The sequence below is a fragment of the Oncorhynchus nerka genome, linkage group LG22 (assembly GCF_034236695.1).
Source record: "Oncorhynchus nerka isolate Pitt River linkage group LG22, Oner_Uvic_2.0, whole genome shotgun sequence".
Taxonomy (NCBI): domain Eukaryota; kingdom Metazoa; phylum Chordata; class Actinopteri; order Salmoniformes; family Salmonidae; genus Oncorhynchus; species Oncorhynchus nerka.
In genome coordinates this window covers 71,272,134-71,294,559 of record NC_088417.1, presented here as the reverse complement: position 1 = coordinate 71,294,559, position 22,426 = coordinate 71,272,134, and the positions used below count along the sequence as shown (strand labels likewise).

The 22,426-nt window shown below is 42.9% G+C and overlaps 1 protein-coding gene across 2 annotated transcripts in view; it reads right to left on the bottom strand.

The window, feature by feature from the left end:
- Positions 1-22,426, bottom strand: part of LOC115105597 (solute carrier organic anion transporter family member 2B1-like) — a 28,429-nt gene that overhangs the window by 2,970 nt on the left and 3,033 nt on the right. Inside the window, exons 2-14 of one of the 2 annotated variants that reach the window (XM_029627812.2) lie at positions 22,160-22,220; positions 21,911-22,037; positions 19,337-19,474; positions 16,180-16,342; positions 15,807-16,031; positions 15,198-15,296; positions 9,857-9,987; positions 7,983-8,079; positions 7,552-7,716; positions 6,331-6,520; positions 6,061-6,211; positions 2,857-3,026; positions 1,921-1,985 (exon numbers count right to left, since the gene is read on the bottom strand). In XM_029627812.2, the coding sequence (XP_029483672.1) occupies positions 1,921-1,985; positions 2,857-3,026; positions 6,061-6,211; positions 6,331-6,520; positions 7,552-7,716; positions 7,983-8,079; positions 9,857-9,987; positions 15,198-15,296; positions 15,807-16,031; positions 16,180-16,342; positions 19,337-19,474; positions 21,911-21,997 (1,681 nt within the window). In that variant the 5' untranslated portion in view covers positions 21,998-22,037; positions 22,160-22,220. The remainder of the gene's footprint in view (positions 1-1,920; positions 1,986-2,856; positions 3,027-6,060; positions 6,212-6,330; positions 6,521-7,551; positions 7,717-7,982; positions 8,080-9,856; positions 9,988-15,197; positions 15,297-15,806; positions 16,032-16,179; positions 16,343-19,336; positions 19,475-21,910; positions 22,038-22,159; positions 22,221-22,426) is intronic. The other variant, XM_029627811.2, reaches the window with a different exon arrangement.

Here is a 22,426-nt window from a genome sequence, read left to right as displayed (position 1 = left end):
TTAGATGAGTGCCTGTGAGGGGAATCTTCTTGAGTGGCAGTGTTTTTATATGAATTATCCTCGTAGAGTCTTATTTCCATTGTGCACATGGTCCTGCTTAAAGGTAGAGTCAGCTAAATGACATTGCATGAGCAGCAACGCAGATATTGCGATGAGTGAGATGCTTCACACTTTACAACGTGGTAGCCACGGGACAAAACAGCAGAGAAGTTTGGTATCTCGCTCCAATGCTCTTAGTTGTTGTGGAAATTGACCCACTATGCGGTTTGCTTTGTGCATCTACGTCATATTGCTGACTCTACTGTACCTTTAATGTCACCTAACAGGACGTACAGAGTAAAATTCAGGGTTAAATTCAGGTTTAAAAGTCAGTTTCCCAGACATTTGCTGTTAAAATGATGGATGTCTGCTCGAGCAGAAAAGTCAATCCATGTAGGTCATTTATCTACATTTCTTGGAATCCAAGGCAAAGAGGTGAGTGTCTGTGTAATGCTGATATACAGTGTCTTCAGATAGTATTCACACCCCTTGACTTTTCCACATTTTGTTGTTTTAAAAGGTGGGATTAAAATGGATTTAATTGTAATAGATCTACACAAAATACTCTGTAATGTCAAAGTAGAAGAAAAATATGAACATTTGTAAAAAACATTATAATAATATATATATTTTTTAAAGTAGGAAAATAAACACTAAAATGTTTTGATTACATAAGTATTCATACCCCTGAGTCAATACGTACACATTAGAATCACATTTGGCAGTGATTACAGCTGAAAGTCTTTCTGGGTAAATCTAAGAGCTTTGCACACTTGGATTGTACAATATTTGCACATTATAAATGTCTTAATTCTTCAAGCTCTGTCAAGTTGGTTGTGGATTATTGCTAGACAGCCATTTTCAAGTCTTGCCATAGATTTTAAAGACAAAACTGTAACTAGGCCACTTATTTAATGTTGTCTTGGTAAGCAACTCCAGTGCAGTGTTTACTGTATTTGGCCTTGTGTTTTAGGTTGTTGTCCTGCTGAAAGGTGAATTTGTCTCACAGTGCCTGTTGGAAAGCAGGCTGAACCAGTGATGTATTGTGTTGGATTTGCCCAAAACATAAAGCCTTGTATTCAGGACATGAAGTTCATTTTTGTCCATTTTACTTTAGTGCCTTATTGCAAATAGGATGCATGTTTGGGAATGTTTTTTTTTATACTGTACAGGCTTACTTCTTTTCACTCTGTAATTTAGGTTAATATTGTGAAGTAACTACAATGTTGATCCATCCTCAGTTGTTTCCTGTCACAGCCATTAAACTCTACCTGTTTTAATGTCAACATTGGCCTCATGGTGAAATCCCTGAACGGTTTCCTTCCTCTCCGGCAACTATATCTTTGTTGTGACTTGGTGTATTGATACACCATCCAAAGTGTAATTAATAACATCACCATGCTCAAAGGGATATTCAGTGTCTGCTTTTTAAAAACATTTTTACCGATACCAATAGGTGCCCTTCTTTGCGAGGCAATGGAAAACATCCCTGGTCTTTGCGATTGTATCGGTGTTTGAAATTCACTTCTCAGCTGAGGAACCTTACAGATAATTGTATATGTGGGGTACAGAGATCAGGTAGTCATTAAAAAATAATTTTAAACACTATTAATGCACACAGTGTGAGCCCATGCAACTTATTTTATGACTTCTTGTTAAGCATTATGTGACTTGTTACTCCTGAACTTATTTAGACTTGCCATAACAAATGGGTTGAATACTTATTGATTCAAGACATTTTCAGCTTTTCATTTTTATTCATGTGTAACAATTTCTAAAATCATAATTCTACTTTGACATTATGTGGTATTGTGTGTAGGCCAGTGACACAAAATCTAAATGTAATCCATTTTAAATTCAGGCTGTAACACTGTAACTCACCCAGCACTCTGAAGAGCATGTACTGAACCCCCACAGCAAAAGACTTATCCTCTGGTCTCACTGTCCTGCAGAGGAGAGTGGGAGAGAGAAGGACAAATTGATGGAGAGGGTAGATGGGACGGAGAGTGAAAGGATGGGTGATGGGTAACATCAGTAACAGAATCAGTGCTGGTGTGAAGAAGCTACTGGCCAGCTGGATGGAACTGCGTTTAAATCAGAGTGAATCACAACAGCTGAACGGATGCAGTAAACCATGTCAGACTTATCTCTCTCTCTCACACACACACACGCACGCACGCACGCACGCACACACACACAACCCCCATCCACTTTATCTTGTAATCTTTGTTGTTGCATGCACCTTAGAGACTTTTCCCTACATATAATCATTGAACATTGGTCACTTTAATAATGTTTACACACTGTTTTACAGACTTTATATGTATATACTGTATTTTAGTCATGGCTCAACCTATGTAACTACTGCTGTACACACCATTTCTACTCATATACTGTCCATTCTGTCTATACACACCATTATATATATTTATCTTCCTGAACTCTGACATAGCTCGTTCTGATATTTCTTAATTTCTTTTCCCTTTTGGATTATGTGCTTATTGTTTTCTAGGCATTGGAGCACGAAACAAACATTTTGCTGCACCTGCAATAACATCTGCAAATCTGTGTACGTGACTTTGATTTGCAGATGCTTTCCCTCTCCCTCTCCCTCTCCCTCTCTCTCTCTCTCTCTCTCCCTCTCCCTCTCCCTCTCTCTCTCTCTCTCTCTCTCTCTCCCTCTCCCTCTCCTTCTCCCTCTCTCCCTCTCTCCCTCTCCCTCTCCCTCTCCCTCTCTCTCTTTCATTGGTGTGTGTGTGTTCAGTATGTTAGTATCATGTTAGGCCTGTGTGTGAATGGCGTGTGTGTCTGTTCTACCTCAGTATCATCATGTAGGATGGGGTCTGTGAGAATGATGCAATGAAGCAGGTGAGAGCTGAGAGAACCATGAAGGGCAGGAGGAGGTGTTTACAGTCACTACCGCATGTCCCTGGCAATGCATAACCATAGGATCCGCTGACCCCTATGCAGCCACAGTCGGTGTATTTCTGTCAGAGAGACAGAGAGAGTCACATGACGTTAACCACTGGCCAATCAGACTCACACCATTGCATCTGGCAGTAACTGTTGGCATTAGTAGGTATGAATGAGAATCTCACAAAGATGTTGAAAAAAATTATCAAGAAACAGTCTATCTGGCTTCAAGCAAAACTAATATTCTTCTCCCAGGCTTTGTGTGATGGTGGCGTGTGTGTGTGTGTGTTGGTTCAAGAATGCTGAGTCTGGCTTTAAACTCTGTTTTCCGTGCAGTAGGCATCGGATTGTGACAGTAAAGCAGAAGTGAGGCCCCTTTAGAGTCTGTCTGACACGTCTACTACCTTGAAACCCATCATCTAGGGCAGGGGTCCCCAAACTTTTTCCTGTGAGGGCCACATAACTTTTCCCTTCTCTGATGGGGGGCCGGTGTCAGTTTGTAACAGAAAAAGTGTGACGATCGTAGGGGAGCTTAAAAAATTTATTGTTTTCCAGAAAGCCACACATAACCAAATAACCCTTTCCAGGTTCTTTACAGAAAAAAAGTCAGGAAACAAATAATAACACTATTAATGAAATAAATAATAACTAAATAACCCTCTCTGAGTTCTTCACAGAAAAAACAGGAAATAAATAATAACTAAATAACTCTCTCTGGGTTCTTCATAGAAAAAAAAGCCATGGAACATTAACTTTCTGTCGTGCCATGCACAATCTTAACAGATAAAAGTTCAGCTCAGTTGTCAGAGCAGTCTCTTAAAGTTCTTGTGTTCCTTCCTTATAATCCTTTTGTAGGTTCCAGTAGGCTTGTAGACACCGCTGTTTGCAGCTCTCTCTCATCAACTTCCCTGTGAAAACCACAAAAGAAGCAGGTTGAGAAACTGAACTAAGTGATACAGCACCTACACAGCACAATACATTTCACTACCAGTATGGTTGTAAAGATGGATTTTATCCCAGTAGATTTTATTATGATTATATTTGTTTATGCTCAGAATGACTCATTCAAGTCAGAAAAGTGAGCTTACCTATGTATGTTCATCAGTGTGAACTGTGGGCCTGCATCTGGCTGGTGAGAAGTTGAATATCAGGTTCCATTCTAGTTACAGCCAGTCTCAAGCACTGATGCAAATGTTCATCTGTCAATCTTGATCTCATCGGGGTTTTCAGCAGTTTCATGCGAGAAAAGGTTTTCTCGCAGATATACGTGCTGCCAAAAACTGTGGACATTTTCATTGCGTGTTTTTTGATGTTTGGATATGTGTCGTTTGGGAGGGCGGCATAGAAGTCAATGAGACTGTTGGGCTTGAATGCGTCTTTCAGAACATCACAGTTCTGTAACTCAGCCAACTCAAACTGATATGAAGGCTGGGCTTCAACTCCGCCTTCAGCATTTCCAGTGCTTCCACGCACTTTTCAGCTGGGAACGGGACCGCTGGGTTCTCTGTCGACAGGTTTTGGGTAGCAGGAAGATGGACGAAGTTGCGCTTTTTCACTTGTTCCAAAAGCAGCGCTAATTTCACCTCAAATGCTTTTATGTGTGAATACATGTCGCAAATGAGTTTCCCCTCGCCAAGTTAAGGCTGTTAAGTATTTCTGTCACGTCTGTTAAAAATGCGAGGTGCCATTTCCATTCTGGGTCGATCAGCTCTGGGACCGTTTTGTCTTTTAAATGAAGAAATGCGTTAATTTCGGGCGGCTCAGCCATCGGACCTCTGTGTAGTACAGCACATCTCCGTGTGTAGACTCCAGTTCAGACAGGAATTCTTGGAACTGCCTGTGTTTAAGTCCCTTTGCTCTGATGAAGTTTATGCACGACACCACAACCTTCATTACAGAATCCCACTTCAACACTTTGCAGCACAGTGCTTGCTGGTGAATTAGGCAGTGGACTCGTAGCGGGGCGGTGAGACCCCTTTTTTCCAACTCCCGGTTCATGCGTCCTATTAGACCGCGAGTTTCGCCCACCATGCTAGGAGCCCCGTCAGTCGTGATGCTAGCTAGCTTTGACCAGTCCAGGTCCAACTTCTCCATGGTTTGGCACACTTTGTCAAAAATATCCTCTCCCGTTGTAGTCCCTTTGAGACTTTGGAGGGCTGCCAGCTCCTCGCATATCTCAAAGTTTGCGCTAACTCCACGAATAAAAATGAGCAGTTGCGCTGTGTCTTGCACGTCCGTGCTCTCATCCAGTGCTAATGAAAAAAGTCAAATTCTTTCGTCTTCTGCTGCAGCTGGGCATATACATTACTCCCGATTTCTTCAACGCGTCTGGTGATTGTACTCGCCGACAGACTTACGGCATTAAATGCATCTTTCTTCTCGGGACACACCTCCTCCGCGACAGCATCCATACATTTCTTAACAAACTCTCCGTCAGTGAAAGGCTTACCGCTTCTTGCTATCAGTTTAGCAACCCGAGCTGGCCCGAACGGATGCCTGGTTCAGCTGAGCTTGGCGTACAAATGTATTCTGCTGAGATAGTAGTCCACTTTTTAGCTTTGAGAGTTTGTCTGCTCGTATTTGGACTTGCAAGCTATCGTACTTGTCTTTGTGACGGGATTCATAGTGTCGGCGAAGATTGTATTCTTTGAATACCGCCACCGTCTCTTGACAGATGAGACAAACAGCCTTTTCTTTGCATTGAACAAAAAAAAAATTGTTTGTCCACTGCAGGTTAAATACCCTGCATTCTGAATCAATTTTTCTCTTACCTAACCTTTTCGCCATTATTCCGTTCTCTCTTTGACAGGGCCGGGCCTAGGATTTTTTTTCTGGAGGCCAAATAGGAAAAAAATTCGATAGCGTCTCTGGTATTGTTCAGAGGGCCGGGCCAAATGTGCTGACGGGCCGTATCCGGCCCGCGGGCCGTAGTTTGGTGACCACTGATCTAGGGTTTCTTCAGTCATTCTGCATCTTATATGATTTCATTTTCTCTCTGCTTTCTTGTTTAAGCAAATATAATACATGGAAGATTCATTGAATGGGAATGGTTGGCCAGGAGAAGTTAGGATTCGGCCCATTAATGGATAGGCAGGTGTAGTGGTTTACCAGGATTTTGCTGGTGTTGTCATCCAGTACTTTGGTCAAGCAGCCTGCATGACAGGGCGATCTGAACTCCATCCCGTCTGAGCCACACACAGGGTTAAAGGCTTCAGTTGGACAGGAGCACCCAGAGCTACACTCCAAAGACCTGTTCTGTCTGAGAACAGAAGAAGATGTAATAGAAATGGTGCCTGGTACAATATGGCAACATATGGCTTAAGTGTTGTTTTAAGGAAGGTGGAGAGGTGAGGGTAACCTTTTGAGACGGCAACCTACTTGGTGGGGTAGACACCAGTGACCCTCTGTGTGGAGCAGCCGAGGAGGAGGAGAGGCAGTGCGGTGAGTATACACATCAAGATGGCTGACGTGCACATGAGGGCAGAGCCTCGAGTAGAGATTTTCAGCCTCCTCATCAGAGCCCCGCCCAGCACAATGCCCAGCACCGCCAGAGGGATGTTCACCCCACCTACAGGCACACAAAGATCAAAGAGTAAGGGTCACTCAGAATAAAGCAGTAGGCACGTTCCAGATCATGTTAATTGCAGTCGCCCTGCACATCGGAGAAGACAGCTATGTTAATATGGTTCCGGAGACATTTAAACACTGTGAGATGTGCGCATCCCGACTTTGAGAAAGACAATCTGGAACACAACCAATGTTTCCCATTACTTAGGCAGGGTGGTTCCCCTCTGCCTAGCTCTGTTAACCCCCTTCTAAAAATGGTCAGCCTTATTTGGAAAATGTTGATATATTGGCAGCTTCAGTTGCTAACACTGGAGATTCTGCACCCCGCCAAAGAACTGGCTACAACACTGGGGTAAAGGGCAAGTAAATCCTATCCAGATTTGAACCTGTTCATCAAAGAGAACACATTGTATTCCAAGGCTATAAACATGGGTGGGAGGGGTTTGATTGGCTGTGCTCTGCACATACAATGGAGTCTTTATCGTCTGGACAGCATCTGTGAATGATTACCTCCAGTTGTTCATTAATCTGACAGATTTTTCTGCAGATTTTTCTACTATGCTAATTAGATTTGGGGCGGCAGAGTAGCCTAGTGGTTAGAGCGTTGTAACCGGAACGTTGCAAGTTCAAACCCCCGAGCTGACAAGGTACAAATCTGTCGTTCTGCCCCTGAACAGGCAGTTAACCCACTGTTCCTAGGCTGTCATTGAAAATAAGAATTTGTTCTTACTGACTTGCCTAGTTAAATAAATAAATAAAGATTTCCACGGGGCGAGGACATTGACTTTAGGGGATTGAAAGTGTTTATGTGGTAGTTTTCTATGCGCCCTGTGCTTTCCATAGGCCATTGGAGAGTCGAAGCATAATTATCCTCAGCTAATACTGTGTATATGTCAAATACTGGAGGTGTGCAGATTTGACTGAAGAAATCACTCTCCATGGAGTGGAATTTTCATTTGGTCCTATTTCTATTCAAATGAACCGTAATCTAAACCAGGATGTTCCACAGAGATAACGAATGGTGTCTCTCACCGATCATCATGTTGGAGAAGGAGGCGGTCTGGGTGAACTGGCGCTCTATGAACTTGGCCATGAAGGTGGCAAGGCCGGCTATCATAGCTGCCAGGTGGACCTGTGCCAGCACCACCAACAGGTAGATGGGGTTCCGCAGGGTCCTCAGGGCGATACGGGGGAAACCTGGGAGAGAGAAGGGGAGGGGAAAGAGAGGGAGATGAGGGGGATAAGGAAGAGGCGAGCGAAGCCGCTGCTATCTGCTTCAGATCATATTTAACAAGGGATGAGAAGCAACAATAGAGGAAGAGAGAGACCACCACAACTACTTTTCGTATACTATCAGTATCATGACAGTGACCGTCACCCTCAACACCATGTAGTTACCCACAGACACAATGAAGGGAAATGGAAAGGAAACAGACGGATGTGGTCTTATAAAAGAGTCTAACTTTTGAGGAACTGTTTGAGGGTGAGCTCCTGGACGGGGTCTGGCAGCGGTTTCTTTTCCTCCTCGTCTCTGGGTTCTTTGGCATTGCCTGCAGCTTCCTAACCAGGGGAGAGGAAGATCCACAATTATGCTCTTTACTCGTGTTAAAACAGATTTGAGTGTGAATACGGTACAATAAACATGTAATCCTGCCTGTATTGCATTAACTCTCTCTAGTAGCCTTTGCAGAGACCTGGGTCACACAATGTGGCAAAGAGATATTGTCTGTTTGCGAAATGATCAAATGATCAAATGTAAAGTGTCTTTTTTATTTTATTTCACCTTTATTTAACCAGGTAGGCTAGTTCAGAACATGTTTTCATTTACAACTGCGACCTGGCCAAGATAAAGCAAGCAGTGCAACACAAACAACAACACAAAGTTACACATGGAATTAACAAACATACAGTCAATAATACAATAGAAAAAGTCTATATACAGTGTGTGCAAATGAGGTAGGATAAGGGAGGTAAGGCAATAAATAGGCCATAGTGGCGAAATAATTTCAATTGAGCAATTAAACACTGGAATGATAGATGTGCAGAAGATGGGTGTGTAAGTAGAGATACTGGGATGCAAAAGAGCAAAAATAAATAACAGTATGGGGATGGGGTAGTTGGATGGGCTATTTACAGATGGGCTATGTACAGGTGCAGTGACCTGTGAGCTGTTCTGACAGCTGGTGCTTAAAGCTAGTGGGGGAGATATGAGTCTCCAGCTTCAGTGAGTTTTGCAGTTCGTTCCAGTCATTGGCAGCAGAGAACTGGAAGGAAAGGCGGCCGAAGGAGGAATTGACTTTGGGGGTGACCAGTGAAATATATCTGCTGGAGTCCGTGCTACGGGTAGGTGCTGCTATGGTGACCAGTGAGCTGAGATAAGGCGGGGCTTTACCTAGCAAAGACTTATAGATGACCTGGAGCCAGTGGCTTTGGCGACGAATATGAAGCGAGGGACAGCCAACGAGAGCATACAGGTCGCAGTGGTGGGTAGTATATGGGGCTTTGGTGACAAAACAGATGGCACTGTGATAGACTGCATACAATTAGCTGAGTAGAGTGTTGGAGGCTATTTTGTAAATGACATCCCCGAAGTCAAGGATCGGTAGGATAGTCAGTTTTACGAGGGTATGTTTGGCAGCATGAGTGAAGGATACTTTGTTATGAAATAGGAAGCCGATTCTAGATTTAATTTTGGATTGGAGACGCTTAATGTGAGTCTGGAAGGAGAGTATACAGTCTAACCAGACACCTAGGTATTTGTAGTTGTCCACATATTCTAAGTATGCTGCAATGCAGTGCACTCAAGTTACACACCAAGCTTTAGAGCTTTTAAAGCTCCAGCATTCAAGAGAGAGAGAGATAGAGAGAGACTGTGTGTCTGTGTTTGTGTGTGTGTGTGTGTGTGTGTGTGTGTGTGTGTGTGTGTGTGTGTGTGTGTGTGTGTGTGTGTGTGTGTGTGTGTGTGTGTGTGTGTGTGTGTGTGTGTGTGTGTGTGTGTGTGTGTGTGTGTGTGTTGTGTGTGTTTGTGTGTGTACGCCAAGTTATGCTCTGGCATGTTAATGTGATATCCAGACTCTTTCACTATTGAGCAAGACCTGGCACGAGTATTCTTCTTTGTGCTAGATGCCTGATTAGAGAAACATGAACCAAAATCTGATAAAAAAATAATTTCAGAATGATGGATATGAGCCAAGACCTTATTCAACACAGTCAAACCACATCACTCTCACCTGCTCTGAACCACATATTTTCTATGAGAGAAGATTGTGCAACTTTCATTAGAGTCAATAAATCATAAATACATGTCATGACTGTGACACAGCTGGTACACAATCACCTCTTTTGGCATCTGTTGGGGGAAGAAGAGGTAGGGCAGGGAGGTGAGAAAGAGGAAGGAGGCTGCCACGACAAAGCCCAACCACCAGGCTCCCACCCAGCGAGGGTCCCCTCTCTCCAGACCTATCTCCTCTGCAGACAGGAGAGAGACATGTTATTGTACTAGTGGCAAAGTACATTATCAATAATAAAATAAAAATATTTGATGAAACTATTAAATCAAATAATAAATTGAATCAAATGCACTGTATGTATAGAAGTGTACCCTGAGCACAGTTCCTGGTTTCAACATGTTAAAACGTTTTCAGCAATTTTAGACAGTGTTAAGAGAAAGTTGTTTTTTCCCTTGGTATCATGCAACAGAACATTGAATCTCCGTCAAACTGATAGCAGTTTCCAGGAAGAAATCACAGTCTTTCACTTTCAGTCATTGAAAATGAATGTGGAGCTTCTCCCAGTGAAAGAGAGTGATTTCTTCCTGGAAACTACTATCAGTTTGCCGGAGGTTAAATGTTCTGTTGAATGAGGTCACACTGACTGTAGGAACCCAAATTCCAGTTAAGAACCTATTTTACTCCAAAAAGGGAGTAAAGCAGATTTCTCTCATAGAAATGAATCTCATATCATGCACTGTTTTACAGAAGTAAATAAGTTAAATGATTCATTATATGCAGTGCATTAGGAAAGTATTCAGATCCCTTGTTTTTTTCCACATTTTGTTGCATTACAGCCTTATTCTAAAATGGGTTATATTGTTTTTTTTCCATCAATCTACACACAATAGCCCATAATGACAGAGCAAAAACAAATGTATTTTAAAAAAACAAGTCTTCCTGGGTATGACACTACAAGCTTGGCACACCTGTATTTAGGGAGTTTCTTCCATTCTTCTGAGGAGCGTCGCTGCAGAGCTATTTTCACATCTCTCCAGAGATGTTCGATTGGGTTCAAGTCTGGCCTCTGGCTGGGCCACTCAAGGACATTCAGAGACTTGTCCCAAATCCACTCCTGCGTTCTCTTGGCTGTGTGCTTAGGGTCGTTGTCCTGTTGGAAAGTGAACCTTCATACCAGTCAGAGGTTCTGAGTGCTCTGGAGCAGGTTTGCATCAAGGATCTCTCTGTACTTTTCTGTTTTCATCTTTGCCTCGATCCTGACTAGTCTCCCAGTCCCTGCCGCTGAAAAACATCCCCACAGCATGATGCTACCACCAACATGCTTCACCATAGGGATGGTGCCAGATTTCCTCCAGATGTGACGCTTGGCATTCAGGCCAAAGAGTTCAATCTTGGCTTCATCAGACCAAATAATCTTGTTTCTCATGGTCTGTGAGTCTTTAGGTGCCTTTTGGCAAACTACAAGCGGGCTGTCATGTGCCTTTTACTGAGGAGTGGCATCAGTCTGGCCACTCTACCATAAAGGCCTTCTGGAAGGTCCCATCTCCACAAAGGAACTCTAGAGCTCTGTCAGCCTGACCATCGGGTTCTTGGTCATCTCCCTGACAAAGGCCCTTCTCCCCTGATTGCTCAGTTTGGCCGGGTTGCCAGCTCTAGGAAGAGTCTTGCTGGTTCCAAACGTATTTTATTTAAGAATGATGGAGGCCACTGTGTTCTTGGGGACCTTCAATGCTTCATACATTTTTTGGTACCCTTCCCCAGATCTGTTTTTCAACATAGTCCTGTCTCTGAGCTCTACGGACAATTCCTTCAACCTCATGTCAACTGTGGGACCTTATATAGACAGGTGTGTGCCTTTCCCAATCTTGTCCAATCAATTTAATTTACCAGTAGAAACATCTCAAGGATGATCAATGGAAACAGGATGCGCCGGAGCTCAATTTCGAGTCTCATAGCAAAGGGTCTGAATACTTGTGTAAATAAGGTTTTTCTGTTTTTGTATTTAATACATTTGCAAACACACACACACACACACACACACACACACACACACACACACACACACACACACACACACACACACACACACACACACACACACACACACACACACACACACACACACACACACACACCTCAAAACAATGGGGAATAATCTAGTATTACCTAAATTGACTTCAGCAGTCCTTTGAACAGTTTTGAACATTTATCAAATCATAGACAATGCTCTCACACCTTGATAAATGAGATGCATTAAACTGGAAAGCTGAGATCAATGAGAGCAGACTGCAAATACAGGACACTGGCCCATGATTGTTGTAAATCCAGTTTTAGAGGTATCTGAAGCATTGCAGGGTGAGAACATGTCTGTAGTGGTGGCTTTGGTTCACACAGAAGGAGGTTGAATATTTGCTTGTTAGAATTCACAGCCGTGGAGTGAAGATAAGGTCGTCGCTATCATTAACATTATTCCAGCTAGTCTTCATTAACACCTGATTTTATTCACTGCTTCAAACTCAGGCATGTAAAGAAAACACCCTAACGTGACCCTACAAAACCCACCCTATATTGCATTCCAACCCTAACCCTAGCTTTATTTCCACTTCCTGGTTCAACACTAACCCTAGCTTTATGTCCACATCCCGGTTCAACACTAACCCTAGCTTTATGTCCACATCCCGGTTCAACACTAACCCTAGCTTTATGTCCACTTCCTGGTTCAACACTAACCCTAGCTTTATGTCCACATCCCGGTTCAACACTAACCCTAGCTTTATGTCCACATCCCGGTTCAACACTAACCCTAGCTTTATGTCCACATCCCGGTTCAACACTAACCCTAGCTTTATGTCCACATCCCGGTTCAACACTAACCCTAGCTTTATGTCCACATCCCGGTTCAACACTAACCCTAGCTTTATGTCCACATCCAACACTAACCCTCCCACGTCCCGGTTCAACACTAACCCTAGCTTTATGTCCACATCCCTGTTCAACACTAACCCTAGCTTTATGTCCACATCCCGGTTCAACACTAACCCTAGCTTTATGTCCACATCCCGAGTCAACACTAACCCTAGCTTTATGTCCACATCCTGGTTCAACACTAACCCTAGCTTTATGTCCATATCCCGGTTCAACACTAACCCTAGCTTTATGTCCACATCCCGGTTCAACACTAACCCTAGCTTTATGTCCACATCCCGAGTCAACACTAACCCTAGCTTTATGTCCACATCCTGGTTCAACACTAACCCTAGCTTTATGTCCACATCCCGGTTCAACACTAACCCTAGCTTTATGTCCACATCCCGGTTCAACACTAACCATAGCTTTATGTCCACATCCCGGTTCAACACTAACCCTAGCTTTATGTCCACATCCCGGTTCAAACCTAACCCTAGCTTTATGTCCACATCCTGGTTCAAACCTAACCCTAGCTTTATGTCCACATCCTGGTTCAACACTAACCCTAGCTTTATGTCCACATCCCGGTTCAACACTAACCCTAGCTTTATGTCCACATCCCTGTTCAACACTAACCCTAGCTTTATGTCCACATCCTGGTTCAAACCTAACCCTAGCTTTATGTCCACATCCTGGTTCAAACCTAACCCTAGCTTTATGTCCACATCCTGGTTCAACACTAACCCTAGCTTTATGTCCACATCCCGGTTCAACACTAACCCTAGCTTTATGTCCACATCCCGGTTCAACACTAACCCTAGCTTTATGTCCACTTCCTGGTTCAACACTAACCCTAGCTTTATGTCCACATCCTGGTTCAAACCTAACCCTAGCTTTATGTCCACATCCCGGTTCAAACCTAACCCTAGCTTTATGTCCACATCCTGGTTCAAACCTAACCCTAGCTTTATGTCCACATCCTGGTTCAACACTAACCCTAGCTTTATGTCCACATCCCGGTTCAACACTAACCCTAGCTTTATGTCCACATCCCTGTTCAACACTAACCCTAGCTTTATGTCCACATCCTGGTTCAAACCTAACCCTAGCTTTATGTCCACATCCTGGTTCAAACCTAACCCTAGCTTTATGTCCACATCCCGGTTCAACACTAACCCTAGTTTTATGTCCACATCCCTGTTCAACACTAACCCTAGCTTTATGTCCACATCCCTGTTCAACACTAACCCTAGCTTTATGTCCACATCCTGGTTCAAACCTAACCCTAGCTTTATGTCCACATCCTGGTTCAAACCTAACCCTAGCTTTATGTCCACATCCTGGTTCAACACTAACCCTAGCTTTATGTCCACATCCCGGTTCAACACTAACCCTAGCTTTATGTCCACATCCCTGTTCAACACTAACCCTAGCTTTATGTCCACATCCCTGTTCAAACCTAACCCTAGCTTTATGTCCACATCCCTGTTCAACACTAACCCTAGCTTTATGTCCACATCCTGGTTCAAACCTAACCCTAGCTTTATGTCCACATCCCGGTTCAACACTAACCCTAGCTTTAAGTCCACATCCCGGTTCAACACTAACCCTAGCTTTATGTCCACATCCCGGCTCAACCCTAATACCCTGACTACACCGCTCGCGTAGCGTGCGAGTGCGCTGCAAAATAAATGTAGAAATCTATGTTATTCAATTATTGCACCCACACTGCTCGCACGCATCAACGAGCATCTGCGTTGCCAAGGGCTAAAATTGAAGTCCTTTCTATTTCTGACGCAGATCGCACTGCAAGTCCTGCCTCTCCCATCTCCTCATTGGTTTTTAGAAGCAGGTATCCACGTGCCATCTCCTCATTGGTTATACCAACGTGGGTGATTGAAAGACGAACTGTGTTGCTGGTTGTTGTGGTAATACTATGAAAGTTTAGATGCCAATCACGATATAAGTTCAAAGATGAAAAAGCCTGGAAGGAGGAGAGATGACTAGAAATTATTCGGTTGACCATTTTATGTGTGGATGAATTGTCGGAGTAGAGGACCTTGTGCATTTCAGGTAAAATAACAACCTAATGATTATATCCCAGGACAAATTAGCTAGCAACAGCAAGCTAGCGAAATAGGACAAAATAGCTAGCAGGTTTGGTGTGGGGGGACAAAATAAATTGATGCACGATGGCGCACGCGCACAGCCGGTTTGGGTTCTGTGTAACCCTAGTTTTATGTCCACATCCCAGTTCAAACCGAACCCTATGTTTATGTCCACATCCTGGTTCATCACCAACCCTCAATCCTCGTTAAATTTTGGTGAAACTCATTGTCAGTAGTGTGATAAGAGAAAACATGACCCCTGGATGTTCCTTCCCCATATCAACTCCAGATTAAACACTTCTGACATGCTGTGAACATCTGAGGAGTGCCTGGGACTGTGTGTGTGTGTGTGTGTGTGTGTGTGTGTGTGTGTGTGTGCGTGCGTGCGTGCGTGCGTGCGTGCGTGCGTGCGTGCGTGAGCAAGTGTGCTAACCTTTGGACATCTTGTCGATGTCGACATAAAAATTCAGCATGAAGGAGCCCATCATGAAACCAAATGCAGGACCGATAGACGTGACAGCCAGGAGAATACCTGCAGGGGGGAACCACAGTCAGACATAACACTCCTGTTGTGGGGTCAATACAGTTAAACAGAAAATAAAGTGTGATTGCTCATGATTTGCTTCTCCCCAGATCATACTTCTGAGTTGATGAAAAGAAAATGAAAGTCTGCTCATGGTTTTTAGACTAAACATGACACAGCCTTGAGAGCTGCAAACAATGAGTGGATACAATACATTCACTTTTGCTTCATTGCTATTTTTTCACCTTCTGCACCAGGGTTATGTGTGAAATGTCTCATCTAGCACTCCATCTAACATCCCTGCAAGTATTCCCAGTATTGGAGGGTATAGAGTGCAGGCAAAAGTTGCAGGAATGTTGCAGAAGTAAGGTGGAACGCTCCCTCTTAAAAAACAACAATGATCTATTGATTTGTAGCTTAAAATAACTGACATTTTGGCCCAAAAGACCTGCATCAGAATGTGTTTTCCCAGTATTCCAAGAATTTTCTGTGTATCCCAGTCATTCCCAGTGATCATACCGAGGTAGAAGGGAGAGTTTCTCTTGCTGGCATAGTCATCAATGTAGGAGATCCCGAAGGGTTGGATGGGAACGCCGCCGATTCCCAGGAGTAGCTGTCCTAGGAGCAGGAGCGGGAATACGCCCTGCTGAGCATGACTCTCCTGCTGTGTGCAGCTGTGATTGGACAAGGGTGTTTGGAAGGAGCTCTCTAATTGGCAGAGACCAGAGTTGTCATCCTTGGATTCTATGGAACAAAGGTAGAGGTAGGAAGGAGTTAGAAGTTAGGTGATAACAAGTATTTTTGTTTTGAGATTCAAACAAATGTGTGTTTGTGTGTGCGTGCGTGTATTTGAATGTGTGTACGTGTCTGCATTTGTGTGTGTGTGACTTACGACTGATGTGGACTGTGTACTCATAGGGGCCACTGATGAAATGAGGCAGGGCCATCATCAAAGCAGCCAGACTGGCCACCAGTGCCCCTCCACCGATGAACCGTGGCCGGTGAACACGGCTACCAAAGAAACTCACAAACACTATCAGGACCGTGTTCCCCACCTACACACACACACACACACACACACACACACACACACACACACACACACACACACACACACACACACACACACACACACACACACACACACACACACACACACAAAAATTCAGGCCCATTTAAAATCCTATTTTCCCTAACCCCTAACCCTAAACCTAACACTAAACCGTACTCTTACCCTAACCTTAATCTTAACCCTTAACCCCAAAAAACTAACCTTTTTACATTTTTATTATTTAACCAGGTAGGCCAGTTGTGAACAAGTTCTCATTTACAACTGTGACCTGGCCAAGATTAAGCAAAGCGATACGACATAAACAACAACACAGACTTACACATAGAATAAACAAACATACAGTCAATAACACAATTGAAAATTCAACATACAGTGTGTGCAAATGAGGTAAGATAAAGGAGGTAAGGCAATAAATAGGCCATAGTGGCGAAATAATTTCAATGTAGCAATTAAACACTGGAGTGATGTGCGGAAGATGAATGTGCAAGTAGAGATACTGGGCTGCAAAGGAGCAAAAAATACAAATAACAGTATGGGGATGAGGTAGTTGGTTGGGCTATTTACAGATGGGCTATGTACAGGTGCAGTGATCTGTGAGCTGCTCTGACAGCTGGTGCTTAAAGTTAGAGAGGGAGATATTAGTCTCCAGCTTTAGTGATTTTTGCAATTCGTTCCAGTCATTGGCAGCAGAGAACTGGGAGGAAAGGCGGCCAAATGAGGAATTGGCTTTGGGGATGACCAATGAAATATACCTGCTGGAGAGCGTGCTATGGTGACCAGTGAGCTGAGATAAGGTGGGGCTTTACCTAGCAAAGACTTATAGATGACCTGGAGCCAGTGGGTTTGGCGACGAATATGAAGTGAGGGCCAGCCAACGAGAGCATACAGGTTGCAGTTGTGGGTAGTATATGGGGCTTTGGTGACAAAATGTATGGCACTGTAATAGACTGCATCCAATTTGCTGAGTAGAGTGTTGGAGGCTATTTTGTAAATGGCATCGCCAAAGTCAAGGATCGGTAGGATAGTCAGTTTTACGAGGGCATGTTTGGCAGCATGAGTGAAGGATGCTTTTTTGCGAAATTGGAAGATGATTCTAGATTTAATTTTGGATTGGACATGCTTAATGTGAGTCTGGAAGGAGAGTTTACAGTCTAACCAGACACCTAGGTATTTGTAGTTGTCCACATATTCTAAGTCAGATCCGTCCAGAGTAGTGATGCTGGACATGTGGGCAGCGATCGGTTGAAGAGCATGCATTTAGTTTTACTTAAATTTAAGAGCAGTTGGAGGCCACGGAAGGAGAGTTGTATGGCATTGAAGTTTGTCTGGAGGTTAGTTAACACAGTGTCCAAAGAAGGGCCAGAAGTATACAAAATGGTGTCGTCTGCGTAGAGGTGGATCAGAGAATCACCAGCAGCGAGAGGGACATCATTGATGTATACAGAGAAAAGAGTCGGCCCGAGAATTGAACCCTTTGCCACCTCCATAGAGACTGCCAGAGGTCCAAACAACAGGCCCTCCGATTTGACACACTGAACTCTGTCTGAGAAGTAGTTGGTGAACCAGGCGATGCAGTCATTTGAGAAACCAAGGCATTTGAGTCTGTCGATAAGAATGTGGTGATTGACAGAGTCAAAAGCCTTGGCCAGGTCGATGAATACAGCTGCACAGTATTGTCTCTTATCGATGGCGGTTATGATATCATTTAGGACCTTGAGCGTGGCTGAGGTGAACCCATGACCAGCTCGGAAACCAGATTGCATAGAGGAGAAGGTGCGGTGGGATTCGAAATGGTTGGTGATCTGTTTGTTAATTTGGATTTCAAAGACCTTAGAAAGGCAGGGTAGGATAGAGTGTCTCCCCCTTTAAAGAGGGGGATAACCGCGGCAGCTTTCCATTCTTTGGGGATTTTAGACGATACGAAAGAGAGGTTGAGCAGGCTAGTAATAGGGGTTGCAACAATTGCGGAAGATAATTTTAGAAAGAGAGGGTCCAGATTGTCTAGCCTGGCTGATTGGTAGGGGTCCAGATTTTGCAGCTCTTTCAGAACATCAGCTATCTGGATTTGGGTGAAGGAAAAATGGGGAGGCTTGGGCAAGTTGCTGTGGGGGGTGCAGGGCTGTTGACTGGGGTAGGGGTAGCCAGTTGGAAAGCATGGCCAGTGTTAGAAAAATGCTAATTGATATTCTCAATTATCGTGGATTTATCGATGGTGACAATGTTTCCTAGCCTCAGTGCAGTGGACAGCTGGGAGGAGGTGCTCTTATTCTCCATGGACTTTACAGTGTCCCAGAACATTTTGGAATTTGTGCTACAGGGTGTAAATGTATGTTACAAAAGCAAAGGCTAGCTTTTTCTAACTGCCTATTGGTTCCTAACTTCCCTGAAAAGTTGCATATCACTGGGGCTATTCGGTGCTAATGCAGTACGCCACAGGGTGTTTTTGTGCTGGTCAAGGGCAGTCAGGTCTGGAGTGAACCAAGGGCTATATCTGTTCTTGGTTCTAATTTTTTAAAATGGGGCTTGCTTATTTAAGATGGTGAAAAAAAACAATTTTAAAGAATAACCAGGCATCCTCTTAGCCCTAACCCTAACCCTAACCCTAGCTACTAATCCTAAATCTAAAATTAACCTTAGCTCCTAACCCTTTACGTAATTCTAACCCTAACCCTAATTCTAAGCTTAACCCTAAACCCCCTAGAAAAAGCAGTTGACCTTGTGGGGACTAACAAAATGTCCCCAGTTGGTCAAAACATTTTTTATTTTCTATTCTTGTGGGGACTTCTGGTCCCCACAAGAATAGTTAAAAACGTCCACACACACACACATACCTTAACACACTCACGTGCACCCTCTCACATGTGAAAATTAAAAGTACATCTTCTGAAAATAATAATCTTAACCCAATGAATATGCAACAAATCAGCCTGTTATCTGAACCAGCTCAGTAGAGTGGTGGGGTGCATGGCACGCTCACCTCATTGAATGAGGCCAGGATGCCAGACTTCTGGCTGGAGAAGCCGTAGCGTCTCTCTATAGTGGAGATGGAGCTCTTCAGATACCCAGACACCAACAGTTGGGCCAGCTGGAGCATACCATGGCATAGCACGAAGATCTAGTGGAGAGAGAGGCTGACAGACTATAGATACGTGTAGTAGGAATCATTCAGAATTAATATAACAGATCTGATCAATGGTCTACAGAAAGCTCAAAAGTCTCATTCAAATATTCAGGAGAACTTTATGTGGAACCTTGTCGTGTTTCACGTATGGCACCTTTATGTAAAGAAATTATGTAATGTAACAAAACGTAATGCTACTGTAGTTACCTGGAGGGCTATAGAGGGTCTGGTTTTCTCTCTTTAGAATGGCCACTCTGTAGGCCTATGGGTAACTTTATGAGGATTTTCACTCCCAGAACATAATGTGTTACACGTAATACAAACTGCCTAACCCTAATCTTTTTAAAGTCATTCTTTATTTGCCAAGTTTCTTATCTTTTAACTCTCCTGAAGATACAGTTTTACAAGTGAATTCACAAGGAAGTAGACTCATGTAGTTAAAAGACACATACAAGAAGCCAAGTGTATGTGTTTCTAACTCAAGGGAACACTACAAGGATGTGCTGAAAACACCAGGAAACACAACCCTTCCTGGGGCTACAGAGGAAAACAACAGTAGACTACAGGACACACATCAAAGTTTTCACTACATTAAGAAATAAACTACATTTCAGATTGCAAAACAAGGAAGATTTGCTCCCTTTCCTCTCTGACGATGGACCTTAGATTTTTTGCCTCCAGTCCACAACATGAGGATATGCTGTCAATTAATGGAGCTTAAACTTCTTAATGTTAGCACGCTAGCTGTCTCTGTGACCCTAACATCACAGAATCCAAGTCTAAATCTTCTGGACTCCTGAACAGCAGTCTGTAGACATAGATTTGCCCTTTGACCTCACTGGGCTTTTTCGACATTGCAGATTATTTACAAATCAGCTTGAATCTGAAATAACTACTAATTATTATTTGGAGATCAGTCAATTTACTCACAACGCATCACAGATTTGATGCTCTCGAACACTGACACTCACTGAGACTTGGGAGTAATGATGTGAGAGGTGAGAGACAGGAGTAAACAATTGTGTAAAAAATACTACATTTTCATACCTGAGCAAAAGTAAAGATACCTTAATAGAAAATGACTCAAGTAAAAGTGAAAGTCAACCCGGGTAAAATATTACTTGAGGAAAAGTCTAAAAGTATCTGGTTTAAAATGTACTTAAGTACAGTGGTAGAAAAGGTACTCAGTTGTCATACCTGAGTAAAAGTAAAAAGGAAACGCTATACATCAAATTCCTTATATTCACAATTTTCTTGTTTTTTAAATTTACAGACAGACAGGGGCACACTCCCACACATCAATCATTTACAAATGCAATATCTGTGTTTAGTGAGTCCGCCAGATCAGAGGCAGTAAGGATGACAATGTGTTATTGTGATTGGTGCATCAATGGGACCATATTGCTGTCCTGCCTGAGCAATCGAAATATAATGAGTAGTGTTGGGTGTCAGGGAAAATGTATGGAGTAAAAAGTACATTATTTTCTTTAGGAATGAGTAAAAGTAAAAGTAGTCAAAAATATGAATAGCAAAGTACAAATACTCAAAAAAATGACTTAAGTATTACTTCAAAGTATTTTTACTTAACCTTTCTAAAGGAAAGTGTGGGTCCCACGCCGGATGGTTGAGCTAACGTAGGCTAATGCGATTAGCATGAGGTTGTAAGTAACAAGAACATTTCACAGGACATTGACATATCTGATATTCCTAGAAATCTTAAATCATTGTTAATCTAACTGCACTGTCAAATTTACAGTAGCTATTACAGTGAAATAATACAATGCTATTGTTTAAGGAGAGTGCATATAGTTATGAACTTGAAAATGTCTTAATAAACCAATTAGGCACATTTGGGCAGTCTTGATACAACATTTGAACAGAATGCAATGGTTCATTGGATCAGTCTAAAACTTTGCACATACACTGCTGCCATCCAGTGGCCAAATTCTAAATTGAGCCTGGGCAGGAAAAATATGTATGTTTTTTTCTTGGTATTATCTTTTACCAGATCTAATGTGTTATGTTCTCCTACATACATTTCACATTTCCACAAACTGCTAAGTTTTTCCTTTCAAATGGTAACAGGAATATGCATATCCTTGCTTTAGGTCCTGAGCTAAAGGCAGTTAGATTTGGGTATGTCATTTTAGGCAAAAATTGAAAAAAAGGGGTGAATCCTTAAGAGGTACTTTACACCACTGGGAGTAAAATGTAATAAACGAGAACCAATAATTTTGGAAATTGTACACACAACAGCAACAGCCGGACGGTAAAATGCAATTTTGCTCATCAGCAGTGTTGCGTGGCGTTCTAAAAAGTAAATTTACTCTCATAGATTTCTATTCCTTTGCTACTACTGGTATTTAATTGACATTTGGCGCAAGTTGCAAGTGGAAATGTTATATGTAGTTTTGAGGTGACGCAGCCTACCTTGATGCTGTTGAAGGGGCTCCTGCATCTGGTGGGAGGCTTCGACCTCAATTGTTCAGAGTTCATCTGGAGGTCGCTGGCCATCATACCTGTCCGACTCAGTGATCCAACCCAGGAAGTAGAAAATCTATAAATGTCACAAGATTTCCAGTCAAGTTCTTTTCCTTGTACTCTGGTTACTTCATATCTTCAATCTTTATATTAACTTTGTCTCTCTATAATTTGGACTCCAATAACACTTATACTTACTTCTATCTCTGCTGGTGTTCTGTATCTACTGCCATTGTTAAAATCAGGTAGAGGAGATGTGCTATTCATATAAATCAAATTGAGATGCAGTGCTCTGAGTTATATTCATTTTGAAGTGAAACGATCTTCATTCACATCATAATGTTGAGAGAGAGAAAAAGAGAGAGATTAAGAGAGAAAGAGACAGAGAGTGGGGACAGACAGATCGACAAATTGAGACCAACAGAGACAGATGTAGGGAGAAAAATTTAGGGGGATATGCCTGGG